The sequence below is a fragment of the Gossypium hirsutum genome, chromosome A11 (assembly GCF_007990345.1).
Source record: "Gossypium hirsutum isolate 1008001.06 chromosome A11, Gossypium_hirsutum_v2.1, whole genome shotgun sequence".
In the NCBI taxonomy this organism is placed as follows: Eukaryota; Viridiplantae; Streptophyta; class Magnoliopsida; order Malvales; family Malvaceae; genus Gossypium; species Gossypium hirsutum.
This window is the reverse complement of record NC_053434.1, coordinates 12201466-12214269: the sequence shown is the minus strand read 5'-3', so window position 1 is coordinate 12214269 and position 12804 is coordinate 12201466. Positions and strand designations below refer to the sequence as shown.

The following is a 12804-nucleotide window of genomic DNA, read 5'->3' as shown; positions in this document are numbered from 1 at the left end:
AAATGAATGATATATGCTTGTGAAGAAACGGTAAGAGCATGATATGTTTCATGACATGTACATATATGATTATCTTTGATATGTTGATACAAGGAAATTATGTAATTGAGACTATTATTAAACTCAAGTGCGACATGTCGAGAAAATAGATATATCAATGTTGAATTTATATGAGATATGTGCAAGTATACTAACAATGTTGTTGTTTGATGCTTATACAAGTGCCATACTGTTGATTGAATGGTAATATATTTATTTTATATGATGCATTGAATCGGTAAGTATTTTAATTTTTTTTTGTGATCTGCAAATGGTAGCAATGCTCCGAAACCCTGTTCTGGCAGCGGATACGGGTTAGGGGTGTTACACATGCTTATTTTTGGCACGAATTTGGAACAAATAGAAAACACAAAGAAATTTTTGTCAAACAACTTTGCTATGAAGGATATGGGTATAACAGATGTTATTCTTGGGATTAAAATAGCCCGAGATGAAAGCACTATAGCTTTATCACAACCACATTACATTGAAAAGGTGCTTTAAAAGTTTGATCTTTTCAACTGTATACCTGCATCTACACCAATGGATCCTCAAATAAAATTAGTATCTAATGCTGGTAGAAAAATTGATCAATTGAAATATACAAGTCTAATTGGTTGTCTTATGTACATAATAACTTGTATAAGACTAGATATTGCATATGCTGTTGGGAAATTGAGTAGGTACACAAGTAATCTAAGTAGCTTCCATTGGTAAGCTTTGAATAGAGTACTTAGGTACTTAAAGAAAACTATTAACTATGGATTGTGTTATAATGGATATCCTCCAGTTTTAGAAGGGTATTCGGATGCTAGTTGGATTACAAGTTTGGAAGATCATGTATCTACTAGTGGATGGATTTTCATTCTTGGTGGAGGAGCCATTTCTTGGGGTTCCAAGAAACAAATATGTATTATTGATTCCACCATGGCAACAGAATTTATTGCATTAGCCACTGCATCTAAAGAAGCAAAATGGTTAAGAAATTTGCTTTATGATGTACCTTTATGGCCTAAGCCAATTTCACCTATTTCTATCCGTTGTGATAGTGAGGCTACTCTAGCAAAGGCATATAACCAAGTATATAATGGAAAGTCTAGACACATTGGATTAAGACATAGTTATGTCCGACAATTAATTTCTGATGGAGTGATCACTATTAATTATGTGAGGTCAAGTGAAAATTTGGCGGATCTTTTGACAAAAAGTCTTGTTAGAGATATAGTAAAAAGGACCTCAAAAGGGATGTGGTTCAAGCCCATTAATTAGAGTCACCCATGATGGAAACTCGACTCAATGCTTGGTACAACGTCAAGTCTTGAGTTCAATGAGACAAAGTACATCATTAGTATGTGACTGTTAGCACTGTAAATAAATCCATCCTAAGATTAAAGTGCTAGGTACCCGTAATGATAAGGGAAGGAAGAGTAATGTACTCTTAATGGACCCATAACATAAAAATGTTAGAGTGTTATAATTACGGGAACACTCTTGATGGATCTACCTATGTGAGTAGAAGTATGACCGCTTGTAGGAGCTCAAGGGCTTGGTTCCGACAGCACTCATGAGGACACAGACACATGGCCATAATAGTGTTCCTAGATACTATGCATTGACCGATGTTGAAATTATTGTGTGAGATGTGTTGGGTTAATCAAATGAAATAGTTGGTTCAAAGCTTAGCCTACCATGCAATTTCGATTAACTTTAACATGTTTTCACTAAGTGAAGGTTAAATCGTAAGATACCTTTCATTTATGCAAATTGATTTCCAAAAATATTAAAATCTAAAATATTTTGAAAACGGGGGGAGATTGTTGGAACATTTTTAAATATTTATATTGTTCCAATAACTATAAATGAATGGGTGTAATTAATCAAAAGATTATATTGTTTGATTTTTTGAAAAAGAATTATAACTATTTAAATAATTTTATTTGAATAGTTATAATTAAATGAATAATTATGTGTTTATTTTAAATACATTATTATTCAGAAAGACACCTATTGATGAAAGATGTCTTTAAGAAGAGACATGAAAATTCCTATAAATAGGAATGAGATTTCATTTGGAAATCATACCATCAAATTCTAATATTCTTTCTCTCCTTCCTTCGTTTTCTAATATTATTAGATTATTCTATAAAGTATTACTGTAGAAATCCTTTATAGAAATTGCGTTTCTTGTCATACAATTGTTCAGTGTGTAGTGGGCTATTCTCGTCAATGCAAAACTCAAATAGTCATTGGCTTCATTGTATCCTCGAGGTTAATTTGCTTGGAACTCATTTGCACACTGAAGATAGGTGAGGGCGAATATAAGCTTAAAGATAGTGGCTTGATACACGCCTTGGAGCCTTGTCCTATTTCTTCTTCTGTTCGAATTCCGTTCGTATGTTCGAGATTTTTCTCATCAAAAATTTGTACTAACACTAAAACAAACTCGCCTCATTACAACTTTAAAAATAAGTTTTCTATGGAAAAAAAACAGTGCATTACCATTACGTACGAAACTATTTACAACGCAGTTTATATTTATTATCATCAGCCTCCATCTTACTCGGGAACATCATATATACATGATGAATCATGTGAAACTAGGGTGCTCAGCTGCTGTCAGTAGTGTTCCCTAAACCGATCATAGCAATAACTCTTTGAGGATCAATAGGACTATCATGATGAAGCATAAAATAACCAGCACTGTCGCACACATCATCATCCCTCCCTCCTTCTGTGTTCGTTCAGCCTGCAATTCAAATACAAGTCATACACAACTCTCAAGTTTTATTAAAACTGCAACAACTGAGGGACTACATAGCGACTAATGCACACACGGAATACACAAGTCACCGTATACTAAATGAGGAGAGGGGATCTTTGGTATCCAGGGGTTTGGGGAAGGGGAATTTAGGGGATGAGTGTTGGCCTATGTGTATGTGCAAGCATGGGTCAGAAATATATAACACCATCTGGAGCTGTTTGAAGCGCTCCTCGACTGATGTAGCAACAGTTAGTCTATTCGATCAACAATAGTACCCTGATTGGAGATTTTAAATACATAATTTAGGGTTTATGGTTCTTAACAAAGAATATCTATTCGTACGCTAAAAAAATAGTTTGCCATTAGTATTAAAAAAATGAAAAATAATTAATTTTTAATTGTACTATAATAAATTTATCCTTATTTATAAATCTTTTAATAATTATTTATTATGATTAATTGATGATGCATTAAATATTAATCATTTTGAACACATCACTTAATTAACATCGTTTGCAAAAGAAATTCTATCTAACGAGACACAAAAACTTAGGAGAACAGATTTTAAGTTTTGATGTTTATGTATAATAAAATATATTTCAATCAATTCTCATATTTTAAACGCTATGTATGCGACGGTAACCTTTTGAATCTCGATGTTCTACAAAGATGGATCCAGTATGAAAACTCAAAAAATTATTGATAGGTAAGTTATAAATTTAACGAATGAGACCTGAGTTTTGGGGACCCTCCATTTTGTTACGCATTTATGTGAGGGCGGGCGGATAGATTTCATCATCTTTTTACAGTAGCAGCCAGCGGCAACCACATCATCCATGACGCCATATTATTCGGAACTTGAATAAAAAATATGATTTGTTTAAGGGGAAGATTAACATATGATTTTTATCTACATATACTAATAAAGTTAGATGGACTTCTTTTATATACTTCTCCATGCCTTATGGTTTTATATTTTGGAATGATGGGAAAATAAAAGTTTCTTTTTTTGACTTAAGTTCAACCATGCCACGTTGTTCTGATTTGGATATAATGGAATATAGGTATGATGTCTTATCTGTCATCAATATTAACTTAATTGGTGGCGTTAAAATGGAAGAATAAGTAGTACGTAGAAACCCATGGTAACCGGATCTTTAGAGAAAGCTTCTTATGCTATAATATTTGGTGCAACCAAAGATTGTGAAATCAGAAATGATATGTTTCATAAAACCTAAAACTAAAGGAATTATGATCATCAACGGCAAGGCCTCTCCAACCTTGAATATTGTAGTGTTTTAGCTGGGGGTTGAGTCAGTCGAAACATTAAGGGTGCGTTTGGTTCGCTGTATTGGATTAGAGGTGTATTGGATTAGAGGTGTAATGGAATAGAGGTGTAATAGCAAATCAACTGTTTGGTTGAATGTAATGGAATAGAGGCGTAATAGTAAAACTGTGTTTGGTTGAATGTAATATAGGTGTAATAGCATAATGGAGAAAACTAAAATGACCAGAATACCCTTAGCATAAATTTGTTTTGGTAAATGATTATTGTTATTGTTATTTAAATTTTAATAAGATTATTTATTATCAAAAATAAATAATTTAATCATATTTAAACATAATTATTATTAAATATATTAAATATATTATAATTAAAATATATAATTTAATAAAATTCTTAATAATTAATATTCTTATATGAATTTACTCAAATCATAATATATGATACTATAAAAGATAATTTGAAATGATTAATATTAAATATATTTTAATTAAAATATATGATTTAATAAAATTTAAAATAATTATAACTAATAAATTATCTTATATGAATTTGTATAATTTAAAATAATTATTATTACATATAATTTAATAAGATATAATTTCATAAAATTATTGATAATAAATTTTCTTATATGAATTTATATAATTTAAAATAATTTATATAATAAATCTATTGTATAACTTTCTCAAAGAGGTTCTTTCATCGTCGGGCATGGGTGTTGAAACCAAATACTTTAAGAAAAATGAATACTCTGACAGGGGTATAAAAAAGGGATACTTCAAGCAAAATGAAGAGTCGGAGAAACATAGCTCTGCATATTCTCTCAGTTGCTATATTTTTTGGTTTTCTTACCTTATTCTCTGAATTTTCTTCCTCAATGAGGTTCTTTTTTATTTTTTGATTTTAGCTTTGCCCTTATGGCATGAACCTTGTGATGAATTAAAAAATTAAAGAAATATATAAAAATGGGTAAAATTACAATGAATCATTACTCCAAAGTTATAAACTAGTTATTCTAATATGATATTAAAATGCCAAGAGTGCAAAACAAATAATTTTCCAAGGATACCAAATCAGAAGGGACTTAAAAGGCCAACTAGACAGAGAAATTCAAGCAGATGCATCGCCGTATTTCATCATTGATATGTTGCATTTTGGATCATAATTCAAATTCAACTACAAATTATAGGTTAATGGGTTTGAAGCAGCACCAACAACTGTAGCCATGGGATTCGACAAATTGGGAGCAGCAAGAATTGCAGTAGTGGTGTTTGATGGAACTGTAGTTCCTACATTCAAACAAGTTTAGTCAGTTAAGTATCTAGCATTTCAATATGATTCAACAAGCATACAATTCAATGTTATAAGAGGTAAAAGCATAACATTTGCCACTCTAAGTCATGTCAATTGCCGGAAGGTAAATGAGCAGAACTGCTAAAAGCTGGTGACCTTTAAAGCCATTATCAAGCCCAAAAGAACAGCAAAATAAAATAATTCGTTGTACATATCAGATATAGATTTTAAACATCCGACCCCAGCCTCTCTCAAAACCTTCCCTTTTCTATCTCGATGAGGAAATTACACAAAAAAGGGAATGGAAAAAAGAAACAACGTAAAATCCTAACAGCTATAATTCCTTAAAAGTTACACCAAGGAGTATAACTGCACCGCATCACATGATCAACCAGCACCGTTTCTATTGAAGTTAATATATTGAAAACGGAAATATAACTACACTGCACCACACGATCACCCAGCATCATTTCTCTTGAAGTTAATACAATACTGTTTTCAACAAAGTTATAAGCTAGTTAGGGGTCACCACTTCTAAACGCATAATAGTAGCATAGGAGATACATGTTTATGTTTGACCCGTTCTAAGCCAACACCCTTGACTTTGAAAATTGGAGAATCTCTATGGTTCCTTTTCCTTTTCAATGCCTGGCCCTTTGGCTAACTTGAGCTTTTCTCTTTATCGTTTACCATTCTAATACATTTTATATTTCTTTTCTCTTAATACTCATATTTGGTTTGCCATTTCCAAGATTCACGACGGTAGTTATACAAAGATGAATAGGCATATTCCTGGACATATATGACAGTTTTAAGTAAAACTGCTTTGCTATTTATAGATCAATGATTTAGGCTTGATTTATAAATTACTCGGGCGCATGCACATCTCATAATCCTTCGTATTCACCAGTGTGCATCAAAGACCATCTAATAAGATAAATCCCAGAATCAGCCATATGACCTCACCTAAGAATGAAGAGCTCGATCAGACAAACAAAACCTACGGAGCATTTTAATTGCTCTCATTTCCCGTATCACTTACATGAATAACAATAGTTTTGGTTAATTTCATTTCCAAGTCAAATTACATCAGATGTTCACTAGAAAGAATCAGAAGAGTAAATTTGTTAATCACATCAAAGCAGTGCTTGAATATTCATACACAGATGACCACATAATTCTCTAAAAAGGACTTCTTGAAAGCTTCTATTGCAATCTCGCTAATGACCAAAGCAAATAGATAAGACTTTAATTAAAACAAAGACAACAACCTAAAGTAGCAAAGGAAACTAAAAAACTATTGGAAACAACCACACGATTATTGAGGCAATGAGGTCTAATTTTTCTACAGAATCATATGCCTATTTCATGCATAAATGACTGCATAAGTCTACGCAAAGGATATCTTTAGTTTCAAGTTCAATACTGCTAATGACCAATGTATATGAACAAGTCAACACCATAATTAAACAAGATGACAAAATGAGATACTCCATCCATTCGTGGCCCAATGAAGTTGCTAAAAAAAATAGAATACCATTGAAAAATCACAGACATATATTTTTACTCAAGCAAAAGCTTGTACCATGATGCTGCCTTGGATCATAAATCACCATCTGAGATGTATCTGGACGAAGGACTTTAAGAGAAGCAGTCGGAACACCTGATGGTGCTGATGTACTCTTATCTGCACAAATGAAAACACAAATTAGCCCAATGAGTATTAATAGTAACCTGGAACAAGAAACGGTGTACCTGTCATTGCAGATCCATTAGAGAGAGCTGACTTATCCACCTTCTTACCAATGTTTTTAGAGAGCCACTGAAGAGAATATCAATGAGTTCAAAAATTAGCAAATGCAATTTCAATGATTCAAACATAGAGGTACAGAAGCAATTTTAAGAGTTATACTTACAGTTTTCAAAGGAAAAAGAAATTACACATAAACAAGTCCCAAATTTTTTCATATCTATTGCTGAGACATGAGCAACAAATTTGCGGTTTTATGAAAGAACAATAAAGCATGTTCAAGCTTAAAGCATCTAAAAAGTAGGTGTTAATCATGTTATCCGGACAGGTTTCAATAATCTAGGGCAAGAAAAGATCATAACATTTCATTTTGACTCGAGGTTCCAAAGGCAGATGTGCATCCGGTACAATCAGAAACTCTAAAAGGATCCAAATTATGCATCGGCCTTTGCAATGACATTACAATGACCATAACAAACACCAAGGTTATGACTAAAATAAAAGAATAACAGCCCTAGTTACTGATACGTTATAGAAAAAGTTGGAAATGCTACATGGTTATCTTGACATGGAAATTTCCGACCTCATTACATCACTGAACTTCAAAATTTCCCATCAGTTGTAAACATAGCATATTACTTTTATTTACGACATACTTCTCAAATACATCAGATCAACCTAAATAGTCATCAATTGTATAACACTCACTGCCACCCTCAAGATATTGATAGATATCTCTACAACTATCTTTATCATGGAAGATTAAGAAGAAGGCCCTTGTTGCAAGACCAAGTACCAAATAAGGCTACACAGCTATGGCTCATTCTTCTGTGGACTTATTTGGCTAAGATACTTGCTAGAGGAACTTCATTCTTCTTCTTAGGTTTGCACCTACACGATGTGTGTGTATGTGTTTATCTTTGTCCCCTTCTAAAATTTTCAATACTACTCAAAACTGCTACCAAGCATAAAGCCTCCATTCTTTTGGCTACTAGCTTCAACATAGATGCCAAAATGCTGCTTGCAAAAATAGGCATAAACCAAAATCAGGTAATCATCAAAATCCCCACCTAAAGAGCAAATCACCATTCACAGACCAGGGCGGCACCAAACATACAACTAATACAGTTTTCTTAATACTATTAACCCTACATCCAATTTTTAAGAAGTCTTACTAACAAATATTTCTACCTTCTTGCACACAAATAGTTATTAGTCCTAAGCCAATGTTTAATGAATGTCCTAGTCAGACCCTCCTGCAGTCATAATCGAAAGTTGTACCTGCTTAACCATCCTCTCTATTACCAAAAATTACTACTCTCAGAGGGTATCACCAAACATAGTTCCTGTTCTAACTAATAGTCTGCATTATGTCACAAGTTTTCTCCCTCAAGATTTCTAAGATTAACCCAGTTAAATATGCAAACCAACAACCTTAGTAATTTTCCTTCTCATGCAACTGATTTCTCTTTTCCATTTTCTAATTGAAATGTTCCATTTATGAGAAGTGTGAAATCGAAAGAAAGAGAAGAAAGAGGGGCTGCTGCTGGTTACTGTTTTGGCTGCTGCTGCTGCTGCTAGAATTTCCAATTTTGTGAATATATTGAAGAGAAAAAGAGAGGGTTTTGGTGTGCGGAGCAGATAGTGTTGGGAGGAAATGGGGAAGGGAAATTTGATGCCGAGACGAGAAGAAACGATGACGACAGATTAATCAACGGAATCAGTGGGAAATGGGAGGAGAAAATGATTAGGACGGAAGAGGAGAGGGTCGGGTAGGGAGGGAGGGTAAAACAGAGAGATGGGGAGGGAGGCCGGGCGTAATGGCTAATACAACGATTTGGGAACGGATTGTAAAACACGGGAATTTAGGGATTAGGGGCTTAATGTAATACGCGCGTAATGGCTAATACAGCGAACCAAACGCCGGATTAGGGGCGTAATGTAATACGCGCGTAATCGGGGCGTAATGGATTAGGTAATACGGCGAACCAAACACGCTGTAAAAAGTTTCCCTACCTTGTCTATAAAACATCATTTATTTGAGCTTCATCTTCCCATTCTATGAATCTTGATTAAGGTGATATGAAAGAATGTTGATTTGATAGCCATCATATTCAAACAATTTCTTGTGTGGAAGAAAAAGTAGCCTAACTTGATATTATAATATTTTGGCCATCTAATATGTATTTATTATGTTTAAATCAGAAAATGTTAACATCTATTAATTAAAACCTCTTTTGGTCCCACATAAACCATTTAAGCGGTTTTAAAAGCTTATTGCTAAACTGAACAAATTTATATGCCTTACTTAATAACAACATTTTTGGAGAGATTAAAAAATAAAATAAAAAAACTAAAACTAAAGGAAGAATTTTCATATTTTATCTGCTTTTCTTTAGGAAATGTGCTTTCTGTAATTTTCACGAACTAATAACTGCTATTTTCACCACAGTTTTGTGGCGAAAAATAATCTGACATACTTGAAAATAAACCCTTTACTTAATCTGATTTTCAGCGTTGACAGATGATGGCAGAGCAAAGCTTCCCTGGTTCCCGCGGCACCAACTGACCTTGAGCCATCACCAATGATTTGTAGATCTCAACGATCACCTTCTCGTCATACTCTTTAACCGGACGCTTCCCAAAGGCAGCGATTCCTTGATTCGCTATGCTACCTCCATACCCACTGCTTACCATCCTGGAGTTGGCTAACCCCAGCATCATTTTCATGTACGCATCACGTAGCCAAACCAACCACTTCTTCGGCGATCTTATTCTCAGCTTTGCCTTGATCCTGATCTTCCAGAACCTCTTCCGCCGTGAGGAGCCCAGCTCCACCCGACTCCGCCGTGCTCCACTCGTACCATTTAGCTTCACGTAGCCTCTCCTCCTCCAGTACCCTGTCAAGTTCTTGTACATGGTCGCTGAAATACCTTCCATCACTATTTCAGTATTCCTACTTCAAGGTGGTCTTATTTTTTTCCAAGAGAAAAGAGGTGGTTGGAAGGTTGGAGAAAGTGAGTGATAAATTTGGTATAAGCTTGATAAGATATATATATTAAAACCATATTATATACGGTGAAAACTATATAGTAAATTCCAATGTCAAAACTATATGGTAAAATAAGAAAAGAAATGAATGATGGTAATAATAGTTGTAGTATGAGGAACCTATGTATAGATATATAGATGGGAGTGAGGGTTGGCATCATAAATATGTAGCGGCATTTCTCACGGGTGTCGCTGTCCATATTCAATGTGTGTGGTACATTCCACGTTTCCACCTCCAAACATATTTTAGTCGTCTGATCTTTTTTTTTTTTAATAAAAGAAATTCATCCATGGCATTCCTCTCCTTTTCAACATTAGAAAGAAAAATAAGTCAACAATAGAAAATTTCAATCTAATTAGAAAAAAGAAAAAAAAACTAATAAGCATATAATTTTGACATTAAATAGAACAAAATTTGCATTTAGTGATATGATCTTCTAAAAATTATAATACTGAATATTTATATTTTATTTTTTATGACTTAATGTATTTACTTATTTCAACAATTTATGAAATATGGTCTTGAATGCATTTAAACGTGTAATACCCTCTAATTTAAATATTTAATAAATTATGAATAATTTAAGAATTATATAAATAAAATCATATTGTCTATAGTAACTCTATAATTAAATTAGCTTTCTATATAATTAAAATTTTAAGTAAAATTATAGTTACTCATTTAAGCAAGCCTATTAATTATCATTTATTAAATAAAAATAACTTTAATTAAAATATTATTCCAATAAAATGATTAAATTTCTAGGAAAAAAATATATTAATCATATTTTATTAACTAAAAATTATGTGGAATTAAAGACACTAATTCAAGAAACTATTAAGTTCTCTAATTAAATATTTTACTACGAATTTGGAACATCATAAATTTATAAATTGATTACTTGAATTTAGTAATTGATTATAAACTAATTATTTTAATTTGATAATTCATATAGATTAATTAAAATTATTAGATTTATGAATTTTATAATTAATCAATGTAAAATAAAATATACATAAAAGCAATAATACATGCACTTGTTTACGTCTTTTAATTTTGTTGATTTGATTTCCACTTCCTTTCATTTTTTAACATAATTCTCACTTTTTTTTTATTTAATAAAAATTCAAAATATGAATTCTATGGTGAGCTTATAACGATTTTCTCTCTATAACAACATTCTATTATAAGTGTATAAGAACTACCTCCCTATAATAGGCAAAATCTAAACAAACAAACAAAACAAAAGTGTTAATTGTAGTTAATAAATTTGAAGTGTTAGTAAAATAAGAATATTGAGTAATTTTTTTGGTAGAATTCAAAATCATAAATATATAGAAGTTACGGAGAATGGAAGCATAGGTTGGGATTGAAAGTGGTGATTAATACTAAGGTGACATTAAAGTAAGGAATGTGTAACAACAAAGGTTGTATAGCCTCCCTTTTTCATTTTAATAAGGCTGATGGGGTTGGATAATCATTTACAATGTGGCCCAATCAAGTGTAAATAGTTTACAAGTGAGGAAGCATTGCGTCACGAATATTAGAATATTCCACCCAGCTGGCTTTCAGGCATTTGAGTTTTGTAATAATGAAGAGAGTGTGAATCACATTTTGTTCATAAGGACTTTTTCTTATCTTTTTTTCTTTTTGTGGATAAGGAATAACCATATATCTTTATCTTCCTTTTTCTACCATTCGTATTAATTGAAAAACAACACAACTTTCCTTTTTCTCAAATAAAGCTAACTTTCTTTTTAGGCTACTCAAATATATATATATATATATATTTTATATCTTTTATGAATTTATCTTATCATTTTAGATATCATCTCCATTCTGTGCGTCTTTTCCTATAACAGTCCTTTTAAATAATAAAGTTTATTGTAAAACTTAAATAGAATAATAGTTAAAACTCTTTTGTTTAGCACGCTGTATTACTCTATCATTACTCTTAATATTTATAAAAAAAAGTTAATTTGTAGAATTAATTATTTATATTTTATTTTTATGATTTATAACAATAATAATAAAATATGAAATACACTATTTACTAAATTACTTCTCTATTACAACCACTTTTTTCTAATTTTTTTTTAATAAAATTAGTTTTATTACTAAGTAAAATATAATAATAATAATAATAAAATAGTTAAGACATTACTTCAATAAAATGATTAATTTGTATATAAAAATATATTAATCATATTTTATTAAATGAAATTATATTTATAAATTTATTAAAGATATAATACTAATTAATAATATTATTAATAAAATATAGTTTTTTATTTTGAAAGTTAAAATTTAAAATATGATATAAATTTTGAAGAGTATTGGAAATTAATTTTACAAATTTCAAATAAAGAATAAATTGACATATTAGTTAAGTTTTTTAGAGATACATATTCTTTATCACAAATTTATAAAATAGGTTGTTCCTAATCAATTTTTGTGCACAAAATGCAAAAGGACGGTATCGGTCTGGTTAGCTTCCCTTGGTTCATATAATAAAGTGATTTGATTTGTTTTTTTTTTCTTTTAAGTTTTAAAATAAAATGTTTGTAATTACTAATTAGTTTAGAACCGAAACAAATTTTTTATTAATATTATAATAAAAA

At 31.4% G+C, this 12804-nt stretch overlaps 1 protein-coding gene across 1 annotated transcript; it reads right to left on the bottom strand.

Moving 5' to 3' along the window:
- Positions 1-9491: 9491 nt before the first annotated feature.
- Positions 9492-10311, bottom strand: LOC107922857 (uncharacterized). Its single transcript, XM_016853060.2, has one exon. It carries the CDS (start codon positions 10069-10071, stop codon positions 9643-9645), a length of 429 nt encoding a protein of 142 aa, XP_016708549.2. The 5' UTR covers positions 10072-10311; the 3' UTR covers positions 9492-9642.
- Positions 10312-12804: the final 2493 nt, after the last annotated feature.